This window comes from Cryptomeria japonica, chromosome 8 (genome assembly GCF_030272615.1).
Source record: "Cryptomeria japonica chromosome 8, Sugi_1.0, whole genome shotgun sequence".
NCBI lineage: Eukaryota > Viridiplantae > Streptophyta > Pinopsida > Cupressales > Cupressaceae > Cryptomeria > Cryptomeria japonica.
The window spans coordinates 16,570,857-16,595,467 of record NC_081412.1 but is presented as its reverse complement, the minus strand read 5'-3'; the positions used below and the strand labels follow the sequence as shown (position 1 = coordinate 16,595,467).

At 34.3% G+C, this 24,611-nt stretch overlaps 1 protein-coding gene across 3 annotated transcripts; it reads right to left on the bottom strand.

Annotated features, from left to right (window-relative positions):
- Positions 1–1,708: 1,708 nt before the first annotated feature.
- LOC131048802 (uncharacterized) lies at positions 1,709–6,071 on the bottom strand. 3 transcript variants are annotated; one of them, XM_059209963.1, is made up of 4 exons: positions 5,695–6,071; positions 3,785–4,087; positions 2,040–2,116; positions 1,709–1,968 (listed from the first exon to the last, which is right to left on the bottom strand). In XM_059209963.1, the coding sequence occupies exons 1-4, from the start codon at positions 5,821–5,823 to the stop codon at positions 1,944–1,946; spliced, it is 534 nt and encodes a 177-aa protein (XP_059065946.1). In that variant the 5' UTR covers positions 5,824–6,071; the 3' UTR covers positions 1,709–1,943. The 3 variants fall into 3 exon arrangements, with proteins under 3 accessions (XP_059065946.1, XP_057838857.1, XP_057838858.1); XM_057982874.2 differs by having other exon boundaries at positions 1,709–2,116; positions 5,695–6,068; XM_057982875.2 differs by having other exon boundaries at positions 1,709–2,116; positions 3,785–4,084; positions 5,695–6,064.
- Positions 6,072–24,611: the final 18,540 nt, after the last annotated feature.

The window sequence follows — 24,611 nt, the reverse complement described above, 5'->3', positions numbered from 1 at the left end:
AGGTTGTTTTGCAAGTCAATTCCTACACTTATGAGACTTTGTATTGTTGCTGTAACTCTATATATGTGTGCAAAATCATATGGGAATTTAAACCTCAATGAATGGCACTATCTTTTGCAATTGAATATTAGAGTTAGAAGCAACACAACAAGTATGAAAATGCTACAAGTTGGGAGTTATAATATATTACATTCCTCTATGAGTGAGGAAGCATTCATCATGTAAATGGTCATTAACAAGTTAGATATTATATTTTTGAAGGAAAATATCTTAAACTCTCTATTGATTTTAAATCATATTGTGAAGTAAATAATAAAAGTCTTTAGTTGCACATGAACATAAAGACCTAGAGAAAGAGGCAAAAAATTTTATATGGAGTGAATAAACCAAAAGATGATGATTGCAGATCATTAATGGTGAGACAAGATGAGTCATAGATCCATTAATAGAATTTGAACCAAAAGACCATTCTATACATTCATAAGTGACCATACTATTATTCAAGATATACCTATTTTTTATGAAACTGATCTATTCATGACAAATAATAAGTGGAAGCAAGTGACGAATGTAAAATGTAAAGGTGTTAGCTATGATTTCCTAAGAAATATTCAACAAAATGATCATTTTCCAATTATAATTTATTTCAATCTCTCCTACATTAGTTATGAATTTACTATTGCATTTATTTATAATATCATCTAGAGGACCTATTGCACAAACTACCAAGGAAACCTTGAAGAGAATAGATCCAAAAATATCTTATAAATCTTTCTAAAGTCCATATGAAAAATTATCACAATTTTAGAATTTATTTATCATAAATTATAAATAAGACCACTTTATAATTAGCTACTAAGGTGGGCTTATAATAATAATGGTGAAGGGTTTTCTCAAAGTTAGAACAAGGCACGCAAGCTTTAAAAACCTACTAATCTTGAAGATAACTTGATATCTTTCTCTAATATTGCTAATAGTCCTTGATTTGATCTCTCTAAGTTGTATTATTACTAGTAATTTACTTCTAGTGTTAAAGCTAAGCAATATAGAATTACAAAGTGATAGAGAATAGAACTACCTCGAGCTTAATTATGGCACAATGGAGCTCATAGGGTTGTCTTTATATGAATTGACAATAGAAAAATGCTACTTGGTGATTGTAAATTTTAAAAAAGTTGAGCAATCTATTTAAGTAATTATTCTGCAATTGGATCTAATTGATTTCATCAATGGGGTGTGCTTAAGATTCCACAATATTTCAACATGGACCAACATGGGATTATGACTCAACAATGATGTGTTGAGGTAAAATTGTATTTTAAGAGCTTTGGAACCATACTTTACCACTCAATAGGAAATTGAATTAGCAAATTATTTGAAAGGATAAAATTTGCCAACATGGCTCCACCAATAACTAATAACTAGCGAAAGAAAATATAGGTTGAGTTGACAATATAGCTCTCTAAGTACATTTAAGAATTTAATTGTTCCTAAATATAGATAATGTTTATGTATACCAAGAAAAATTAGAATGGAGACCACTAATATTTGGATTGAAAAGACCTAACTTATTGTGCTTATAATACGAAGCCTCTTTTCATCAATTATATATTTTATAAGAAGATGGTCACACAAGCCAAGAGATAATGGGAAGAGACTCTAGAATACATCAATAGAAAAGAGATCTTATAACAACATCAATGGGAGCATATATGTGATCAATGGAAATAGATTCATGAGCCACGATGGTCTTTTGTCATGTAGCCAAATGTAAGTGGCAAGTGTTTCACAACTTGACTCATGATCACTATGCAAAAAAACATTTTTTTAGTTCCATGAGACACAAACTTGATTCATTATTGTTTCCTACCACTTGACAATAAGAGTTGAACTAAAACATGAAAGGAGTACGGGTGGTTCTGAATTAATAAAATAACAATAAATCACTTATGTAGTCTTTTCAAGGTAAGGCAGTTATCTCAAAGTAAAACATTCTTTAAAGATGCTAAATATCTCTTGCCTCCACCGACAGATGAGTACCTTCTGATTTTTCTGCAGCAACCAAGTGGAGCTTTGTACGAAGACCTTCACTATCTATTTCAGATGTCTCCAAAACCTGAAACAAATTACATTGAATTTTCACCACTACACATATAAGACGACAGCTCTTCTATATTGGAATCTACTTGGCATTAACTACTAAGGTTTTTACAGTTTTACGAGTATTCAAATCAGATTAATTTTAGATGATACATGATCTGTGCATATTTACATATGATATTATTATTGATTCAATTGTATATGTTTTTTATCAGTTTATGTGTGATCGGACAGGTCATGAATTAAAAACACAACAACAGTTGATTCTGGAATGTGATCTAAAATTTTAATTAAAAACATACAGAATTAATTCTTAAAACTATTTTTGAACATAATTAAAATAAAATAAAAACAAAACTTTTAATGCACATTTGAGGCCATACATGTGATCATGAGTACTTCAAAGTAGAAGGTTGGATGAAGAGACAAAAGTTTTGGTTTCTGAAAACAATGGGCGATTGTAACAGCCAGTACATTGGGCCACTCCTGCCCTAAATAATTACAATATTCTTTCTGACTTTTGGAGTTATAAGTACGTTGATTGCAGCCAAATTCGAAAGGTAACAATAAAATATTGTTAATCGTAAACACTATACTTTCAATACATTTTAAAGTTTAAACAGAATACTACATTATTACTGGCGGACTGTAAACAAATTCAAACTAATTATGCCCAACCACTTAAGCTACAACTCTTTGGCAGAAAAGAATCCATATATTTAATGGAAATGCAAGAATTTAATTGTGCATCAAGAATATAAAAGAATATTAAGAACAAAATTAAATAAATAGTAAGTAAATAAAATAAATTAATCAAAGATGGTATATGCATACATACATGCAGATATTAAATTAAATAAAACTCAACTCTACTTTATTCACAAATCCATTAAATTTTTTTTATCCATATCCATATAATCCACCTTTGAAACAAACAAAAATAAACAAATGAATCCTTTATCTATGTAATCCATTTTTTCATGTTGTGGAGAATCTTGTTAAACTACACAAAAGAGTTGGTGTTTAATGAAGATTGTTTCAAGATTTGGAACTTCTTTGGAGGTTGCACTATATTAGAGATGAAATTTTATAGATGCAAGTTGATGTATTGTTGGCTATGGGCTAAAAAGTGATGTTTTAAGGAAATATATGTTAGGATTGGTTTACTTATACACTGGTAAAACTAAACTCATTGTTTATGCATAATTTATCTTTTGTGTGTTGAATTTCTTTTCTAAATCTAGTAGGCCCTTATCAAAACAAAAAAACACAAGTAACTACCAAATTATCCAACATTCTAAGAATTGAAAACAAAGGTCTTAGGGTAGTAAAATTTTGTTCTAGGATTTGATTCCTTTCAGAAGATGTGTGAGTTCATTTTGAATTCTCATCTAATATGAGAAGAATCAAAGAACCCATCAACACTTCCCTTCATTATCTAGATCACAAGAATGATATTTTCCCTTATACTATATTGTGAATGCAAATGCATCCCTAATTTAAAAAATTCAAATTCTCTTTCCAAAGTTAACAATAATGAGATATTGTTAAAGTACGTTCAAATTACTGGATTGACGTCTCCACTCAATGAATTTTCCCTAGACTACTTTTCTAACAATTATGATTATTCTCCTATACTTAGTCATAATTAGACAGAATATTTTAAAAAGTAGAGTTTCTTTACCTTTACCAAGATGGTATAAAATACTTTCTTCGCCACACAAATTGTGTGGGCTGAACAGACTTCAAGATTCTCCTCTTCCAGCACTACAAAGATGGATGAAAGTAAACACCAGTCTGACCAACTCACAATTTCAATGAGCAGATTAGAATGAAGGCTGTTAACACAAACTCTGGGAAAATTTGTGAGCTTTTGCCAATCAATTTCTTGTAAGCTGTGATTTGATATTTTCTTCATTGAATTGCAGCTTTCATTGTGAGAAGGCTCTCTCAAATGTGAATTAGGAAAAATTGGCCCTGTGACCTGCTAAAGCCACAGATTTAAAAAACTTTCAATACACCATGCCTTCCAAAAGAAATTGAGTTGAATTTTGGTAGGATAATTTTCATAAAAAATAAAATAACAGTAAGAAAGGAATTCAGCATTATTATATCATCATTTTTTTTTCTTCTGGATAAGGTTATATTGATTTTTGTAGTCAAAATTTCAGATCAAATACTATAATCCATCATCTGAACATATAACAAGAGAAAAGAATAAAAATATTGTTAGCAGACCCTGGAAAATTAATAGATAGAGTCTTGCCTCTTTCTCTATCTATTTAATTTGCAAAGTCTGTTAACAACCTTTCTATTCTCTTCTCTTACTATGTACTCTGATGATGGATCATAGTGTTTGATCTGAAACATTGGTTAAAAAAATCTACATAGCCTAATCTTGAAGAAAGGAATTTGATCATCATGGACTGTGGAAACTTCGTGAATTTAATTATTGAATCAGTTTTTGGGTGAAAACTGTGTGTATTTTTAATTTTAATGTTTTCGTCCACGACAATATTGCTCTTCTTAATGAAGGATCTGGTGACTCTTTATCAGAAAGAAAACAATCAACAATATTGCTTTCTTCCTGATGAAAGATCTGTGATTTGTAACATTGAAATTAAAAATAAAAATAATTTTCACTCAAAAGCTGATACAATATTTAATAGATATAAAAAATCATAACAAAAGAAAAACATAACAAACACCTTATGTCATCAAGCTTAAATACAATCAATTAAGAATAATTAGATTGATATAACACCATGAAATATTAGAGGATGTGCATAATCTCATCATACACTTGTGTCTTCTATTATTCTTTAATTTTATGATAAGGGTGTCTTAGGGTGGGGTCCCATGGAGGGTGGCTTCCTAAAAAATAGAGCTGGAGCTGCTGAGCGTTTTCAGGACAGATTAACCTAAGTTTAAACTCCGAAATTTAGGTAAATTGGTAGTAAACAAAATTTTTTTTTTTCTAAAATTTTTGTAATTGACAAATGGCATAATACATTCCTAAGTTGGTGGGGCAATTTCTAGCCCCACCCCATTTTCACCCCCTTAGATTTTCAAGCCTAAAAGGTAGGGGCTCTATTTTTTAAGAAAAGATTCTAATTAATCCTGTAGTAAAAAAATATGTTTTTTATGGGACCGCCTCTTCCTTAAAAATAGAGCTTAAGCCCCCTCCATGAGACCCCTGCCTTAGGTTAGCCAGAGAACTCCTCTTGATTGAATTTTCATTCTCTCTTTTGTAAAGTATGATTTACAGAGGAACACAATAAAGATAAGGCGATTCCTAATGGCCAAGAATTTTCAGATGATTGGGAGAAACTTAAATCATGATCTGATTCCCCTCTCTTCGACTCTATAACTCTTTCTGCATAATTATTCGACCCAGAATACTTTCTTATATTAATCTATTTCAAATTTCCTATTACTGAACAACCACCTATTTTTAACAAATTAATACAATATAATTCATTTCTAAAATAATATAATAAACACTGATTCATTTGGTTTGGTTGCAGTTGTACCATAATATAAATGTAAGAATATAGAAATTCACACATCAAATAACCTGAGGAAATTCCTTACCCTGGTAGATCGTAGTCTATGATAAAGCAGGATTAAATTCCTTTGTGGTGGTAAGCTGTTGATAACCCTGGTCTGTCTAACAAATCTGCCATGTCTCCTACCATATTTTTTACTGTAGAGTCTTTTCATTTCTGAATAACTCTGCAATACCCTCAACTTTTTATCCGCTACCGTCAATAAAATTCAATGTATCTTCTTTATAGAAAATACAGCATATGTAGGATCATGGATCACGAGATACACGCCCAGTGAGATATTTTTTTGCAAAGATTGAAACGTGAAAAACTCGCATATATTAAAGTCAATGAACAGAAGGAAAATTTCTTATCACTGAGTGACTTTTACTTGATTTCAGCCAAGAAATCTTACTTTTTAATCTATTTTTCCTCTAAATTATTATTCTGACGGAGTTTCAACGTGTTTATTCTACTTTTGTTTTGGTATCTGTTAATGTCTATTATTTAATTATGCAATTTAAAATATCTATATTTATAAACATTGTTTTATGAGAAAAGGAGGGCTCTTTTTATAATTTTAGTAAATGTTGATGGATTGAGATTTGTGAAAGGTACTGATTTGTTGGTTGTCTTTAATGTTTAAAAAAATCAACTTTGATATAATCTATTAATTTAGGATTTTGTTTAATAAAGTCGTATTTCATTTTTTATTTTTTATTTTTTTAGTGGATATTATGGTAAGGGATTAGTCTTTATTATAACTTGTCTGAAGTTGATTCTACTTAATAATATTTATGCTAATATCTTGATTTTTTTAATTAGTTAGGAGAGATTACAATAATAGTACTGATTTAGTTGTAAAGCTCAATACCAAAAAGAGCATTGATAGAGATGACCTTGATGATAATCATATCTGCAAAGACATGAATTTTATAAAGTTTATATTTATTAGGGTTCTATCCTCCCCCATAACATTATGTTTAAGAATGCCTCTATTGTTATTGTGTGGGTTCAATATGATGGGAAAAAATTATAACTCATTACAACATAGATAATGTATGAAATTTTTCAAATTTCTTGCTTCTTATTACTATTTAATCTTAGAAGCTCATAGTAGAAGACATCTATGATTGTGATAACAAAGGGGCTATTATAGGCCTTGTAGTGGGATTGTGACTTGGAGTTCTTATGATTCTAGAGTTCATGATTTTAGGGTTTACATGCCATAAAGGGCACCAAAATACAAACTCGTGATGTCCTATAGAGTGCACCATAAGCAAAATAGCAAGGGTACTTTGTAAGTTTATATTGAGCGATACTACAAAAATCTACTCATATTTTTCTCAAGAAAAAAAGGTTGGGGAATGAGATTTAGACTTGGTTACGAAGACATTTTGGTCAAATAAAGTCCCTATTGTAGTTAAGAGGGGTTTAAATGACTCACAAAAAGGTGAACAAAATTTTATTATAGAGGTCATACTTATTAGAAGGTCTAGGTATAAGAATATTGTAAGGATTTTGGGATGGTTCCAAGAACATGGATAATTAATTTTGGTTTGTAATGTTGGAAAATAGGGTTCACTAGTTTATGCATCCAAACTATGAATTAAACCTATTTCACAACAATCACATTTGGAAGGAGAATGAACTCAATAGGCTAAACCTTAAAATTATTAGGAAAGGGTTGAACACAAGGTGAATTCAGTGTTGGCATTTGCATAAAGATTGCATTGATGAACGTTTATATTGTTATTGATATCAATTATAATCGGTAATGATGTTGTATTAATGTTGTTTTGCAACCGATAAGTGAGCATGTGAAGGAAACCGATATTACTAGAGAAAAAGTGAGATCAACCGGTAAACCCTAACCAATCGAGTTTGGTGAATCAGTTGTACTGGTTTATGATCAAATGGTGAGCGGTAATGATTATGCCATGTATGCATGTTGTATGAGATGAAGTTTCAAATAGTTTTTGGTGCGTAGAGATAACGGTTTTTGTCTTGGGAATGAGCGAGTAAATTACATGTAATGGAAATCGCGTGATGAGTTACAATGTTCGATGAAGCGGTGATCAAGGAGCAATCGAGGTTGTCTTGAATGATGTGCAATGACTACTATGTAATCCAACGGTCATAATTGAACCGATTTGTTTGTAATCTCTATGAGATCTTAGGTTTGTGATGTGTTACTGACCTATTGTTTTGTTTATAAGGTCGATGAGTTGTTTTGTTGTAGTGTTGGCAAATTTGGTTGAATGTAAGAGTGATTGGTTGCCAACCTAGATGATGTATCTACAGTATGTGTAAAGGAAGATAGGAGCATGAAAAGGATTTGAACAAGCAAATGTAGTGCTATTCAAACAGATCAGCAAACCCATGTTGTTCTCTAAAAATTACAACAGTCAAATCCCTTAACCTAATAAGGTCTAACAAGCTTAGTTTTATTTAAATCCTCTAAACAGGTGATCCTTTAGTTTGGATTTCAAATCCTCTACCGAAGTTACTCCTAATAGGGTATTGCTTCTAATAGGGCATTATAGTCAATCCCTTAACCGGGTGGTCCTTAACGGGATTTGTTCTTAACGAGACTTATTGTAAATTTTTATCAAGCTTGGCTCCTAACAAGGTGAACTTTAGAAGAGTCCAAAATACTTGTGGGTATTCATCCACACCGTGGTTTTTCCCATTTGGGTTTCCACGTCAAAATCATTGTGTCAAGTGGTGAATGTTTTTGTGGTTATGTTTGATATGGTTAATTTGCTTAATTGCTAAATCCACTTAGATATGATATGATGACTGATAACAATCTGAAATGTGCTTTTACTTTTGTTAGTAAAGTATTTGGATGTTTTGGGTAAAACTTTTATGAGTTTCAGAGTTGTTTTACTATTATTCTGTTATAATAGTCAACCGGTTTACTTGACAACGATATTGCAATTTGTCAATTCTAAGTTTGACTTAAGATGTTGTTTTTGTTTGGTGAAAAGTTTATGTCAGTTTTCTATCTACTGATTCACCCCCCCACCTCACCCCCCCCCCCCCTGTATCAGAGCATTTCAGGTCCTCTAAGGTCTAAGCCTAACAACTTGAGGTAAAGATCTTGAAGAACATGATGAAGAAAGAAGGTCCAAAGTTTAATAGAGAAAACTATAGAATATGCAGTGATAGAATGGAAATCTATATCAAAAGTCTAGGAAGTCAATACTGGGAACATGTTGGTACTCAATATGTTGCACCTAGTAGGACTATGACTAATGATCTAAAGAAAGAAAAACAAGAAAACAATCAAGCATTGGAAGTCATTATTAGTTCTTTGTCTGATTTAGAGTATGTTGATGTTCAAGGCCTGGAGAGTGCATATGAGGTGTGGAAGAAACTTGAAGAAATCTATAGCAGTGATGAGCATGTGAATATTGCCAACAAAGAGAGTCTGAGAGGTAAATTTGATGACATGCGGATGGTTGAAGGTGAGAATATACAATAGTATGGTCAAAGGATCAAAGAGATAGTTGGTGAGATGAAGAGTGTTGGTGATAAAGTGGAAGATGCCACAATGATTAGTAAGGTGTTGAGAACCCTTGTACCGGTCTACGCTATCCGAGTTACAGCCATTCAAGAGCTAAAATATATTGATAAAACTAAGGTAACCCTTGACTTCATCATTGGTAAGCTTACTACATTTGAATTAAATGGTTATGATAGTAGTGTTTAAAAATCTGAATTTGCATTTAGAGCTTTAGTTTCTAACCCTCCTATGAGGAAAAGTAGAGATGTCAGTCATAGTTATGAATCTAGATCTAGTAGAGAAGTTGATGATGAAGATAGTTTAATTGAGCTTGAATCATTGTTGGCCAAGTGGTTTCCCAGAGGGACCGGTAACTATAGAGGTAAATTACCTTTGAAATGTTTTGCATGTAACATGATTGGACACATTGCAGCTAACTGTCCTAATGGTGACAATGAGCATAAGCATGAGAAGTACAAAGGAAAAGGCAAAAGAGATTGTCTAATTGCAGTTGATGGTGGTATCACTGATGAGGAATCTGAGGGAGATGCTAATGAAGACATTGTCTTTGTAACCATTAAAGAGGAGACATCTTATCAGAAGGCATTGGTATCTCGCATGGATAGTTCTAATGACTGGATCATTGATAGTGGTTGCTCACACCACATGACCAGTGACCAGAGTAAATTTCTTACTTTGAAGGAATTTGTTGGAGGAGTTGTGATATTTGGAAATGACTCACCCTGCATGGTAAAAGGAAAGGGAAATATTTCTCTTAATGGAAAGAGAAATGTCGATGATGTCTACTAGGTTCAAGGATTAAAGGACAATCTTTTAAGTGTAGCTCAGCTCAATGACAAAGGTTATCCATTGGAATTTAAGAATGAAATGTACAAAATCTATGGGAGCAAAGGTGAACTGATTGCAAACAGCAAGGAGACAAAAGGTAACCTATTTCACCTGAATCCTAAAGTCAACAACTATTTAATTGCTAAAGTAGATGATATTTGGCTTTTACATCAGAGATTTTGTCATATAAATTTTGATAACATTGTTAAGGTCAGTAAGTCCAAGTCAATAAGAGGTTTGCCTCAGTTAGACAAAGCGGTGAATGCTTTGTGTAAGGAATTGGTGTAGAGTGGAGATATTCCATAGGGGGAGCATCAAGTTGCTGGTTGATGTTGCAGAATAGTGAAGTATGACACTGCATGTTTTACTTTCACTTTGGCACTGTTATCAAAGGGGGAGAAGAACTATATGATTGAGGAGAAGAATCCTGTTACCAGTTGAAGACATGGAGACTCATTTGAAAGAGAGTTGTTGATAAAATGTAAAACAAGATTCCTATTCACAATCATAGCAATCACGGTTATTGATACTTGTATTGCCATCAATGCCAAAGGGAAAGATTGTTGGCATTTGCATGAAGATTGCATTGATGAACTTTTATGTTGTCATTGATATCAATTATAACCGGTAATGATGTTGTATTAATATTGTTTTGTAACCGGTAAGTGAACTTGTGAAGGAACTAGTATTAGTAGAAAAGAAGTAAGATCAACCGGTAAACCCTACCTCTTGATATGCTAAACCCTAACCGATGGAGTTTGGTGAATCAGTTGTATTGGTTTATGATCAAATGGTGAGCAGTAATGATTATTCCATGTATGTATGTTATATGAGATGAAGTTTCAAATGGTTTTTGGCACATAGAGATAATGGTTTTTGTCTTGGGAATGAGCGAGTACATTACATGTAATGGAAACTGCATGATGAGTTACAATGTTCAATGAAGCAGTGATCAAGGAGCGATCGAGGTTGTCTTGAATGATGTGCAATGATTACTATGTAATCCAATGGTCATAATTGAACCGATTTGTTTTTAATCTCTATGAGATCTTAGGTTTGTGATGTGTTACCAACCTATTGTTTCATTTATAAGGTCGATGAGTTGTTTTGTTGTAGTGTTGGCAATTTTGGTTGAATGGAAGAGTGATTGGTTGCCAAGCCAGATGATGTATCTGCAATATGTGTAAAGGTAGATAGGAGCATGAAAATTATTTGAACAAGAAAGTGTAGTGCTATTCAACAAATCAACAAACCCTTGTTGTTCTCTAACAATTACAACAGCCAAATCCCCTAACTGGGTAAGCTCTAACAAGCTTAGTGTTATCAAAATCCTCTAACCAGGTGATCCATTAGTTTGGATTTTAAATCCTATACCGGGGTGACTCCTAACAAGGTATTGCTTCTAATAGGGCATTATAGTCAATCCCTTAACCAGGTGGTCCCTAACAAGATTTGTTCTTAATGAGACTTATTGTAAATTTTTAATAGGCTTGGCTCCTAATAGAGCGAACTTCAAAAGAGTTCAGAATAATTGTGGGTATTCATCCCCACCGTGGTTTTTCCCATTTGAGTTTCCAGGTCAAAATCATTATGTCAAGTGGTGAATTTTTTTGTGGTTATGTTTGATATGGTTAATTTGCTTAACTGTTAAATCTACTTAGATATGATATGATGACCAACAACAATTTGAAATATGCTTTAACTTTTGTTAGTAAATTATTTGGATGTTTTGGTTAAAATATTTTTGAGTTTCAGAGTTGTTTTATTGTTATTCTATTATGACAGTCAACCAGTTTACTTGACAATGATTTTGCAATTTGTCTGTTTTGAGTTTGACTTGAGAGGTTGTTTTTGTTTGGTGAAATGGTTATGTCAGTTTTCTATCTACTGATTCACACCTCCTCCCTCTCAATATTTAATCGGATCCTTATTGATTCATCATACCATCATTCAGTAATCCTTAATTGAGTTGAGGGTGATTATTGAAATGATATGAGTTGACTATAAGAACTAGGGTTGATGATGCAAAATTAATAATGATCAACATGCACATATGGTTTTAGAATAGATATGCATTTATCAAGCACAAATCTAGAAATGGGAAGCAGAGAGGAACCTATGTGATGCAGAGGGATCCCCTACTCTAGACCTCTCAAGGGTTCAGTCACTCAAGGAGACACACTAGAGGATCCTTCTACATGCTAGGTGAAACCAACTCCCCATCCCAACTTCTATTGATCATGATTGATCATCTCATCAATATGACTAAGACTGCACTTTCAAGGTTTTGGTAACCTACTCACCCCTTGGACCCTTCTCTAGGATCAACACTTGACTCTTAAGCCTCTCCATACCCTAACTCCAAGGTATACTCTTACCACATTGCATTTGAAATCATTACAAACCACTAAACTCCAAACAAGGTTCACAAGCCAAAAGACTTTCACTGTCCTATCACTGGTTACTTGACAGTCAACTAATCACCCCTCAAGATGGTCACCAAACAATGGTATACACCCACTCCCGACACTCAAGACACTCTCACAAAAATATAGGGTCTATTCACACCCCAAGGCATCATTAAAATCAACTTTTTTTAACAATCAACTCACTTTAACTTATGTTGTCCTTATTATGGCAGCCTGCTGCTATCTCTGCTAACCCACTAGTTTAACCCCTCCTTTGGACACTCCACCTACACAAAATCCTTGGAAAGGGTGTAGAAACACTAACCAGCACCTCCCTAAGACCTTCTGGCCTTAACATGCTCTGCCATAACAAACAAACCCTCCACCATTTGACTGTAACAGTCAATCTGCCCCTGTGACAACAACAGTCATAAAAACCTCTTGCATGCACATGCCAACTCCTTCATGATGTTAGGATTCCCATAGATACTAAGAGGGAGGGTGAATCAGTATCTAACTGGTTAGGTGAATTTCTTAACTTAAAACATGTAGAACAAATTAATACTGTGTACCGGTAAATAGAAAGTAATGCAATAAACAAAGATAAAAGCAACCACATGAAAAACACACCATAACACAATAGTTTAATGAGGAAACCAGGTGTGGGAAAAACCTTGGTTGGATTTGTGACCCACAATATTCACTTACTGGCCAATAAGAGAATATTACTACTACAAGAGGGGCCTGCACATGCAGGAAGGCCAAGTGCCTAGAGCTCACTGCTCAATTACAAAATAGGAAGTCTCACTGACTTACAAAATGGATTATATAAATCCAATGTGATGTACTGCTTCAAAATAGCATCTACTATGCCAGATCCAGTACCGGTTTATAGCTCTGCTTCTTACATAAACCCTTAACCTATAATTCACATAATAGGTCTACCTTATTTCACCTAATTACATTCTTCCATTCTTACATAATTATCCTTACAATGTTCTACAATGAACTCTCTTATATAAGAGTTATTTTACAACTTTCCAAGCCGGCTTACAATGATTTTACAATAATAAACAAAATATATTATCAACAAAATTCTTGTCAGCTTCTGTGTCGGTATGCTTCCTTTCACTGCCGGTGCTAGTGTAAAATCTGATCTTGCTAGTGTCGGTGGATTGCCTTGCTGGTGTCATAGGATTGTAAGGTTGCCATCAATGACAAAACCTTCAATCACCTACAATGTCTCATTGGAGTGTGCATTTTCCAACAATCTCCCCCTTTGGCATTGATGGCAACACTCATGAGAAAAATTCAAAAGTGTATCCAAAAATTGAAGTCCAAAAAATGTGTACAAAAGAATATGTGAACTCCCCCTGAGCAGATGAGTCTTTGCTGATTATTTTACTCATACCATTACTCCCCCTTTGGCATCAATGACAAAGGTTGTCAAAGTGTCAATAGAGTATGGTTTCCTATCTCAACCTTGTAACCGGTTGGTTACAATTTGAAAAAGATCCGCCAAAACTAAATTCAGGCTTTCAAGAAACTTTTTGCTATCTTTTATTGTTGCCTCTATCCTCTGAACTGCACCGGTGAGGTGTTGTATTTGCTTTGTCGGTGTTTTATGTCCTTGAACTAATGCATCAAATATTTCTTTCCTTAAGGATGCGAGGCAGTCCAGTTTTGGACTTAGTCTCCATTTAAGATCCTTAGCCTTACTTTTTATTCTTTCCTTTTCTCTTTCCAGCTTTAGTAGTTCTTCCTCAAAACCTATTATCTTCTGCTCAAAAACTAATAATGAATCAGATGAATTAATGAAATTGTCAGCTAGTTTATTAATTTCCTCCTGTATCTTGCTCATTTTTATGTCTATGTCTACTATCCAAAATTTAGTCTTACAAGTGTCTTTGTACAAAGTCATAAATTCCTTGAATGTGCTACATAGTTTCGGTAGAAGTGTGTCAAATTACCTTGTACACTTCTTTATTTGTTCCTCAAAGAATTTCTATTTTTCTTTTTCTAACCTCTTCTTGAATGCTTCCTCTTTTATTTGTTCAACTGTCACAGTGTTGTTAGTAATATACTTAGACAAAGTGTCAAGTTGACTCAAACAATCCTTATTATCTACATTACATTTTAGAGCTATCATCTTCAAAATTGGAATTGTATCATCTATAGCCTTGTATGCATGTGAGCTACAATCTATTATTTTCTTTATGGAGTCTAAAAGAACTTCAGTTACATTTGTTGATTTGAATCCTCCAGTTGAAGAGCCAACACTCTGAATTCCACCAGTGGGAGCAATATCCTTGCTTGTGGTGACCTCTGGTAGGTCAATCTGTGTTTCCATTTCCTTAAGCAATGGTTTGTCTTGCTCAGTTGTTGCCAGTGGCACTGACTCTATATTAACTTGTTGTTGTGATGGAGCCCGTTGCTCTGCTTGTTGTTCTGTTTGTTGATCAGCCTATTGTTCTGCTTGTTGTTCTGAGATACCATTTGTCGGTTTTCCTTTTGTGTTATCTGTTACCGGTGGCTCACTAACCATATCTGTCTTACCAGTTGTGTCCTTATCTACCACAATGTTAACTTTCTGAGTATCAATATCAACTATGTATAATACCTTAGAATTAGGATTTGTATCCTCTTGTGGTATATCCATACTCTCATTTGCGGGTTGATCTTCAATTGTAACTACCGGTGGAGTATCTTGAGGTGATGGGGATAGATTATCTGTTATTTTGATGCTCTGAGGTGCACCAACCTTGCCTTTTCCCTTATCCTTATCCTTCTGATATACTTTGATTGGTTTGGGGTTTCTATATCTTCCTACTTTTCCTTCTCAACAAGGAATATGTCCCATGCATTTGCAGTTTCCTCTGCAACCTCATTTATTCTACCAACCATCAGTGCAATATATCAGTGTGCAGTAGAGAATACTGACTGGTTAGCCTCTACAATTAGATCATCTATTTCCTTTGGTGAGTTTACTGGGTAAACAACAAGTAGTTTTTCCACTTTTATTTTTTTGTCAAGCTCTGCAATAGCTTGTCTTCTTGCTTCAAGCCTTTTGAATAGTTTAGCCGATAATTCATCCACAACTTGCATCAAGAATTTCTTGTAGATATCCAAGTGTAGAATTACACTGTTTTCAACTTTTTCATTGTCATCAACTGATAGTGAATCATATAATTTGTTGATGTTCTTAAGCTTTCCTTCCTCTATTATTTCATCCAAAAGTCTATCAATTGGAGCAATATTTTGTTGAGTCCTTTTCTTTGGTGTTAACTTTTTCTTCTTAGGAGGTATTTTCTTAGCCAAGGGCCTTACTGCTTGTTGTTTTTGTCTGGTTCTTCTAGGCGAAGGTGTAGATACCGATGAAGGTTCTCTTTTCCTCACAATTCTTTTAAATGCAGCTGGCATATCACTCTCCGAAGAAGTTGCTATTGGTGAAAGGTGAGTTTCAGGCTATAGTGCTTCTAACTCATCTTCAGTGATACCGGTTTGTTTGAGTACATCTTCTTTGATAGCCTTGGCCTGCCTTGATCCTCTTCTCACTGTTGTTTCTAACTTCTTTACTCTTTTCTTAGATTGGATTTGATTTTCAATGGTTTCAGCACTGTCAAACACCTCTTCCTTAGGTTCCTTGGGTGCTTCCAGAAGGGCTTTTGCATATGTTTCAATTATATGATCATCAGTTTCATAACCCATCTCAGTAACCCAAATTGTTCTTGGGATAACTGCCTCCATCCAGATCTCATCCTTCTTGATGACAAAACATATTTCATCCTTATATTTATTTACAATTTCTTGTGATAGTCTGATTTTAGTTTTCATCCGGGTTTCAATGCTTGAAAGTACTCATTAATATTCTTTTCTTTGTTTTCACCCATGTTGTTCAATAAGTCAGATAGTTGTTTGCCTATCGATATGTCAAAACCAATATTTTTGTTACCTATACCAGGCACCTATTTTGTTATATGTAGCATTAAACAGACAAGTAAATTACCAAATCTAAATGTCCCCTTTTTGTCCTTCTTAATCTTTCCCAGATTGTCAATAAGTTCATCCTTCAACCATTCACACACATCTATTTTCACACTATCCTTAATCATGTCATAAGCACTCTTTATGCATAAGCTATAAACTAAATTTAGTCTGTTTGCATGTGTTGTTTTGTAGCCTAAAATCATGCTAATGAATCTCACATTGATGTTGGTTACATCATTCACCCTTAAAGACCTCTTGTCGGATGTTGCACCTGTTAAGTTCATCACTAGGTCATTTGAGACCTTCTTTGTCTTGTCAGGTCAGTTATCGGTGGAGGGTAACCCTATTACAAATTTTACAGCCTCCTTAGTAATTTTGTGAACCGAATCTAACCAAAAGAATGCACCATGTTCCCTGCTCAATACTATCCTTATAACTTCCATAGGGAAATCTGGAATGCTGAGAATTTCAGTGAATCCTAGGGTTTCAATTATTTTGTGTTCAGGTTTAACATTACCGGAATCATCACAAATGATAGTCTTGTACATGTTCTTAATTTCTTCATCACCTAATTCTTCTATGTGGCAATGAATATACATTCTAGGGTCTTCTGCAAAAACTACTCCTTTGGGAATTTGAGAAAATGCACCAACATTATCATCCTTCTTTTCTATTTCGAGAACTAACTAAAATATGGGCCTAGGGTGCTTTATTACTTCCACTACAGTAGGGTTTGCTATGAATTCAGGTATAGAAGAAGATGCCATGATTATAAATACCTTTTTCTACCTTTGGAAAGATTGATTCCTGAATTGCTTTGCTTCTTTGCTCAAAATGCCTTAGCTCTAGAAATTTCGTGCTCTTCGAATGTTTGAATGCTGGGTGAAGTAAAATGGAGCCAAAAACACTGATTTATAATGTTAATTTTCTAACTACCACATTTAATGCATGTCGGTTAAGTAATCACTTAACTTTATCTGTCGGTATAGAAGTAATTTCAACTTCTCACCATCAACCGAGGGAATAATAACATATTTCATATTTGATTACCAAACCCTCAAGGGAATTTTCTTCAATTTGATGAAGAGTCTCATGTCGGTGGAGTACTACTATGTTCTACCGGTGGAGGAGTATTCCTGTCCACATTCAGTTCTGATTTCCTGATCCATTACTTTTAAAATTCATGCTTAACTTCTTCAACTTTTTCTTTTCCTTTCAAACTAGGACCTTTGTTATTTACCGGTGAGGACTTGCTTCTATAAAATTTAGCAATATGCCCAATTTTGTTACATGCATAACAAGTCACATTATTTTAATGATTAGCCTTTCCATATCCTATGTCGGTTTGTGTTCTGCATTGATTAGATAAGTGTCCAAATCTTCCACAAACATAACATCTCACATTCATTCTACAATTTTCAGAATTATGACCAACTTTGTTGTATTTTGAACATTGACCAGTGGGTGTATTGGTATTCTGATAGTTTCTAGATCTACATTGATTTTCTCTATGACCATACTTGCTACAGTTAAAGCATTTTCCATTGAATTAATAAGCAATGGGTTGTCTTACTGGTTTGCTATGATCCTGTGTGTTTGCAGTCCGAAGCTTTCACCAACTTCAAAGCCAAGTCCACAAGTGTCACCATTAGGTTTTTGATTCTTCAACAAGTCACCAAGTACTTCTGAGCTTTTCTTGAATTTCTCTTTGTGCTGATTTGTAGTATCTAGTTCTCTTTCTGCCTTATAAGTTCATTGGAGGCATTTTGTGTATGCATCAAATCTGTCTTCAACAAATCATTTTCATAGCTAAGTCTTGTGTTCTCATTTGCATCATCACTTAGTCTTCTAGTCAAATCTTCTTCATTCTTCTTTCTATCTTTAATTTCCTTACAAAACCTCATAGTCATATCCTGCATCTCATTCTTTATTGTCATGTTTTCTTGTTTCAGCTTGTTTATCTGATCATTAAGAGTTTCCTTTTCATCATTCTCATTTTGCATCTTTTCACAAAGTTCTCTTCTCTTACTTCTTGCAATGGTAAAATTCTCTTGAAGTGCTTGAATAATATCCTGAGCTGCCTTTAGATCATCTTCAAGTTTGATATTTTTCAATTTTTCTGTATCATAGTCTGAGAGAGCTGCTTCTAATTGCTTCATCAAGTTTTCCATCTCTACCGGTGTCAAGATCTTCCTCAAGCTGTTAGGCTTTTGAAAATAGAGGACCAAGCTCTAATACCAATTGTTAGGATTCCCATAGATACTAAGAGGGGGGGGGTGAATCAATATCTAACCGGTTAGGTGAATTTCTTAACTTAAAACATGTAGAACAAATTAATACTGTGTACCGGTAAATAGAAAGTAATGCAATAAACAGAGATAAAAGCAACCACATGAAAAACACACCATAACACAGTAGTTTAACGAGGAAACCCGGTGTGGGAAAAACCTCTGTGGGATTTGTGACCCGCAATATTCACTTACTGGCCAATAAGAGAATATTACTGCTACAAGAGGGGCCTACACATGCAGGAAGGCCAAGTGCCTAGAGCTCACTGCTCAATTACAAAATAGGAAGTCTCACTAACTTACAAAATGGATTATATAAATCCAATGTGATGTACTGCTTCAAAATAGCATCTACTATGCTAGATCTAGTACCGGTTTATAGCTCTGCTTCTTACATAAACCCTTAACCTATAATTCACATAATAGGTCTGCCTTATTTCACCTAATTACATTCTTCCATGCTTACATAATTATCATTACAATGTTCTACAATGAACTCTCTTATATAAGAGTCATTTTACAACTTTCCAAGTCGGCTTACAATGATTTTACAATAATAAAAAAAATATATTATCAACAAAATTCCTATCGGCTTCTATGCCGGTATGCTTCCTTTCATTACCGGTGCCGGTGGATTGCCTTGCCGGTGTCATAGGATTGTAAGGTTGCCATCAATGACAAAACCTTCAATCACCTACAATGTCTCATTGGAGTGTGCATTTGCCAACACATGAAACCCTGCACACACCTTGGACAGGTAATATACATCCTTTCCCTCATCCCTTCCCAAAATGAGGTTTTGTTAAGCAACAAAACAAAAGATATCACATTTATAAGGTCACGGGTTACCCTAGTTCAAGGTTTTAGCAGATTTTAGTAAAATGCAAAGAACTCTTGCTAAACGCAATAAAAATGAATGCCACCAATTCCAAAGAAAGGTTAAATCATTCCTATATCATTCCAAAACAATAATATTTCAAAATACAAACATCAAATATATCAAAATTAACAAAAGATCTTACTGTCCACATTGAGAACTCAGAAAATGCACATGAAAATATGGTTTTTATTGTTCCAATTTATTGTTTTCAACCAAACACTCACAATATCTCCCAATGTCATTATTTTACAACCTTTTATAGAACTTGTGGCCTACAAGACCGAACCATAACCACCCAACTACCTCAACCACCTATTTTTGTCATTTTTTGCAATTTTGACAATAAAAGTTGCTCTCAAAAGTTGTCAAGATTGACAATTTCATTTGTCAACTTGATACTTTGGAAACTAATAATCCTACCCAACCCAAATGATCATAAAATGACCTTTTAAACATTATCATGATTGTATTCATCATATTACCTATTCTACCCTTCAAAACCCAATTTTAGCCCTTTATAGGCCTAATTGCCAATTTTGACATTTTTACACTTTTGATCTTCCTATTATATTTCATTGCATTTGGATATAATGGCCATGATTACATTGTTTTAAGACCTTAAAGGCATTTTAGACTTAATTTCTCATTTATTCTCCATGAGGGCCTATCAGTGACCCTAGTGCACCTTGTCTTCATGGGTGCTCCATAGGTGCTTCATAGGTGTTCCATAGGTGCTCCTGCACCACTATGGTAGAAATATGGGATAGAGATATTAGGAATCCTTACATTCTTAAATCATCAGATGTAAGCAATAGATACAGTTTCAAAATCAAGATGTTTCTCTAAGAATCTACCTAAAATTTCATCAAAAAGTGTGAGATATCAATGTTAGGCATCTTTGTCCCAATCTTTTTGTCTCTTAAAAATTAGGTCACATGTATCTCAGTCTCCTCTTTTCATATCTATAATTTTTTTCTTCGGATCTTGTCACTTAAAAACATGAGAGGGAAAAATATTGTTGGGTTGATAGGAGTTTGCCTAAGTCAAACCCCAGGTTTGGAATTAACCCTATGATAAATTGAAATGAAAATGAGAGTCTTCCTTAAAAGGGAAAAGACTAGATCTAAAATTGAAATGTTATACCTTTATGAATCTTCTCCGCCTTGAAGCCTTCATGGAAAGGTCGATATAGTCATGTATGAATTCATGGATGTTTTCGTAAAAACTTGATCATGGATGTCATCTTGAATGATTGAAATATGAATATTTAACCTCTCCTCCATTATTCTAATGATGCTTGATTGCATGCTCGCTTCAATTTGACAGATTGTAATTGGAAGCTTGTGGAGAGATGCTTCCAATGAAGGGGTGAGGCTTTCTTTTATACCTACCATCCTGAAATGTGTTGAAAATTACAAAGAAAGTTGGCATGGGAACCTACTCAAAATTTCTCAACTATTGGAGGGTTTTAAATTGAGACCTTTCAGTTTTCACAAGGGCGCTAGGTGTCAATGTCTAGGAGGACAAGGGCACTAGGTACTCTTATATATTCCATTTGAGTTAAACAAAGGTCTAGATAATAGAGTAGGAGATGAAGATTGCAAATTTGGAACCGATGTGAGAAAAATCAAGGTATAGAACACATAAATGTAAATTTGAGGCCAATATGAGTATGAAATTATATAAGAATATAATTTATGATAATACATTTAGATCCCACTTTTTTTGGAGTATGAAACTATTCTTACACTCTTGTTAAAGTACATAATAGTATTGAAAAAAATTCATCAAGAAATTTAAGAGGCAAGATACACCAAACCCCAAGGACTTAGGATATTATTAATCTAATATCAAGATAAAAGGAGCAACACATGAAGAGAAGAGAGAAAAAAGTATATGAATTCCTACCTTAGTAAGGCTATGCATACTATGAGTCATGTTGGTGCAAAGAAATAAAAAATGTCTACAAAATGGGTGTTGTAGAATGCACCAAACATGTCATGGTATGCAATCATAGTGTACAAACAAAACCTCATGGTGTATGCACAAATTATAACAAAGAGGTATCTTGTGTATGCCTTACCAAGAGTGATTTCTTTAATATGGAATACATGCATCCAAAAGACAAGCATGTTGTGACAATGAAATTTTCCCAAGCACATGCAAATCAAAGGCAATTATCATTGTGTAAGGGAAAAAGTGAGACTAAGAAAACAAGTCCTAATCCCACTCTCATGTACACACTATGGAATATGAAAGAGCCTAGGAATTTAACACACTTTGACTACTTCTTGTGAGGAAGAGATATCCAAGGATTACCTCTTAGGGTTTCTATTCCTTTGCTGCAAATGAGGGGAAGAAGTGATGCAAGAGTATAGATTTGAATGATTCAACCTAGAATACAAGTATGCATAAACAATCCTAATTTGAAGATGCAGAACTAAGAATAATTGACATGTTGCTGAAAAGTACAGATTAAGACATAAATTCAAAGGTTCACCTGTGTCAGAAATCTGAGCCAAAATGTCTGGGACCAGGGTGTTACACCACTGTTCTGATTCTACAGACCTGAAGCTGTACTTGTGAAATTGGAAACTGAGATTTGAAACCTACTACTCTGTCAAACCTTGCAGAAAATAGAGAGGACAAGGGTGCCACACCCTTGTCCCAAGGGTTTTTGGTGAATTATGGCCCTTGAAACAATCCATGTGCACTCTGTTGGTCGTGAAACTTCCAGCAACGCTCGGATCTAGACCTGTACCTGTAGCTGAAAAATAGGGTTTTGGGTGGCTATATAGGGTTTTACCTTAGTAAAACCCTTGTTTTGGTGATTTCCACCTCAACGAATAGCCGATTTCTAAAGTAAAATAGTGTGTGCAAGCTCCTAGGATGAGAGTAAACAATCTAGAGCAACCTTACGAGTAAACCCCAGTTTCTTGTAATTGACAAAGTAAATTCTCTAAATCAATGATGCAAAGTGATCTAAAGCATGAATGTAAATCAAATTAATGTAATGAAGCTCATACAAAGACATAGAAACAACATGAAATCATACCCAACCCCAAGGGAGAGATACAAGCCAATCTTTAGTCAGTGATCTTCTATTGTTTTCCCATATCTTCTAAAGCCCCCAATTGATGAAAGAATGCTTGATAAATGCTTGATAGGTGTTGTTGAATATTGTTGAAAACTCCAAAGATATTCTCTTTCGCTACATAGAAGGCTCCTTGTAATCGCTCCAAAAGCTTTTTCCAGATTCGATTCCTTAGACCTTCAAATGAAGAAAGAGAGCTCTTATGTATGAAACCCTAGATCTTAATTTCATCTTTAGGTTGACCTAGGATTTGAATTTCCCACCAATATTTTGAGGTTAAGAATCATAATATCATAGAATTATGCTCCCAAAATTTTAGGAAAAATGTCGGGGACTGTGTGCAAAGTGCACATGGTCCAACCAACTTTTCACCAAATTTTTAGGGCTATTAGATATGATGATATTAGAGTGGATCCCAAAGTTACAACTGATTTCAAGATGTTTTGACATGCGAAATTGGGCCTTAAAGGTCAAAATAGGATATAACTAGGGTGTATGATTTAATGATTAATTGAAGGAAAAAATTGTAAAAGGGGCACACTTAGGGTAAAGGATCCAAATTTATAACATGTGAAGAGGTGAAATATGAATTTAGATTTAATTTAATTAATTAATTAAATACTTAAAGGAAATGAGAAATGCAAGATGCAAAACACACTAAGGCGGCTGCTAAACTAAGCGTGGAATTGTACCACCCTTGCAAGGGTGTACAATTTATGATGCTACATTTAGCCCCCACTTTAGCGATCATATGACTCTATGCACATATCCAAGCTAAAGTACAAACAAAGTAGACATCATTTGAAAAAGGATATATCTATAAGTTTTTGGATAAAGCCCCCAACGGTATCTATAGTACACAATTAGGAACTGCACCCTACAAAACCACATGTTAGATCACAAAATCACCTAATTCTTACTAAATGAAGTGATGAAACTCATGGGAAGCTATATGCCCCCCCTGTTTCAGCCTGCTAATTAGTGAGGTGACACAGGGTATCATGTTTACCACAACAAATTGTAATGAAAACCTTGATGAGATAGGTTCACAATAAGGCTCGATTGTTCATCCAAGCACTTTATGGAATAAATGTGGAGCAAGAGAGAAAATTCATGATTCTAATGCCACCGATGACACAAAAATCACATCACCCTAGCTCAAGTTATGATAGATTAAATGAAAAGGGTGAAATTAGGGTCTATAACTTAAAATCATAAAAAATGAAAAAGTGCATACCTCATAAATATGAAAGTGACACTCTCATTTGTCACTTTTTGACTTTTGTCACTATTCACTACTGAGGAGCCCACTTATCAGTCATCATGCCTCGACGTCGACCCAAGTGACCTACACAGATGGAGATCTTGTGCTAAGTTATTTTGATCGGCAGACCACATAATGAGGTGAGTTGACTTTCCATTGACTCCTGTTTGACTTTATTGATTGCATTGTTTTTCAAAATTGATGATGTCATCACCTAGTTTTTGTATGTGCCCCTTGTTCGGGCCCTAGGGCACCCTAGTCCAACTTGGGTGCCTTGGTCCCAAGGGGGTGCCCTAGTCCTCCCTAGGTGCCCTTGTCCCAAGGGGGTGCCTTAGTCGTCCCAGGGCACCCTTGTGAGGCCCTACCCTAACTCATCCTGACATTTTCTATTATTTTCATATTGAGACTATTATGGATGCTTTATTTTATGCATTATGGATTTAGAACCTATATGATTCCATGATTTGGATCACATTGACGTATATTGATGCTTCATTTTATGCATTATGATTATGAAACTTTATATGTTACTAGAATAGAATTACTTTGAAATGGTGAATGCCATTATTGGAATTGCAGGACTTCATTTTGATGATAGAAAAAGGATGCTTATTTTATGAATGGTTCAATTTTGAGAATTATGATAATTGCTTATGTGGAATCGAATTTGAATGAATGGGAT

Excerpts from the sequence above, each read along its gene's own strand:
- LOC131048802 (XM_057982874.2), bottom strand. The coding sequence starts at position 5,823 with ATGAAAAGACTCTACAGTAAAAAATATGGTAGGAGACATGGCAGATTT. Across the intron at positions 4,088-5,694 it reads ATAGACTACGATCTACCAGG|CAGGTCACAGGGCCAATTTT; the intron begins GTAAGGAATTTC and ends CTGTGGCTTTAG. Across the intron at positions 2,117-3,784 it reads TTTATACCATCTTGGTAAAG|GTTTTGGAGACATCTGAAAT; the intron begins GTAAAGAAACTC and ends AATTTGTTTCAG.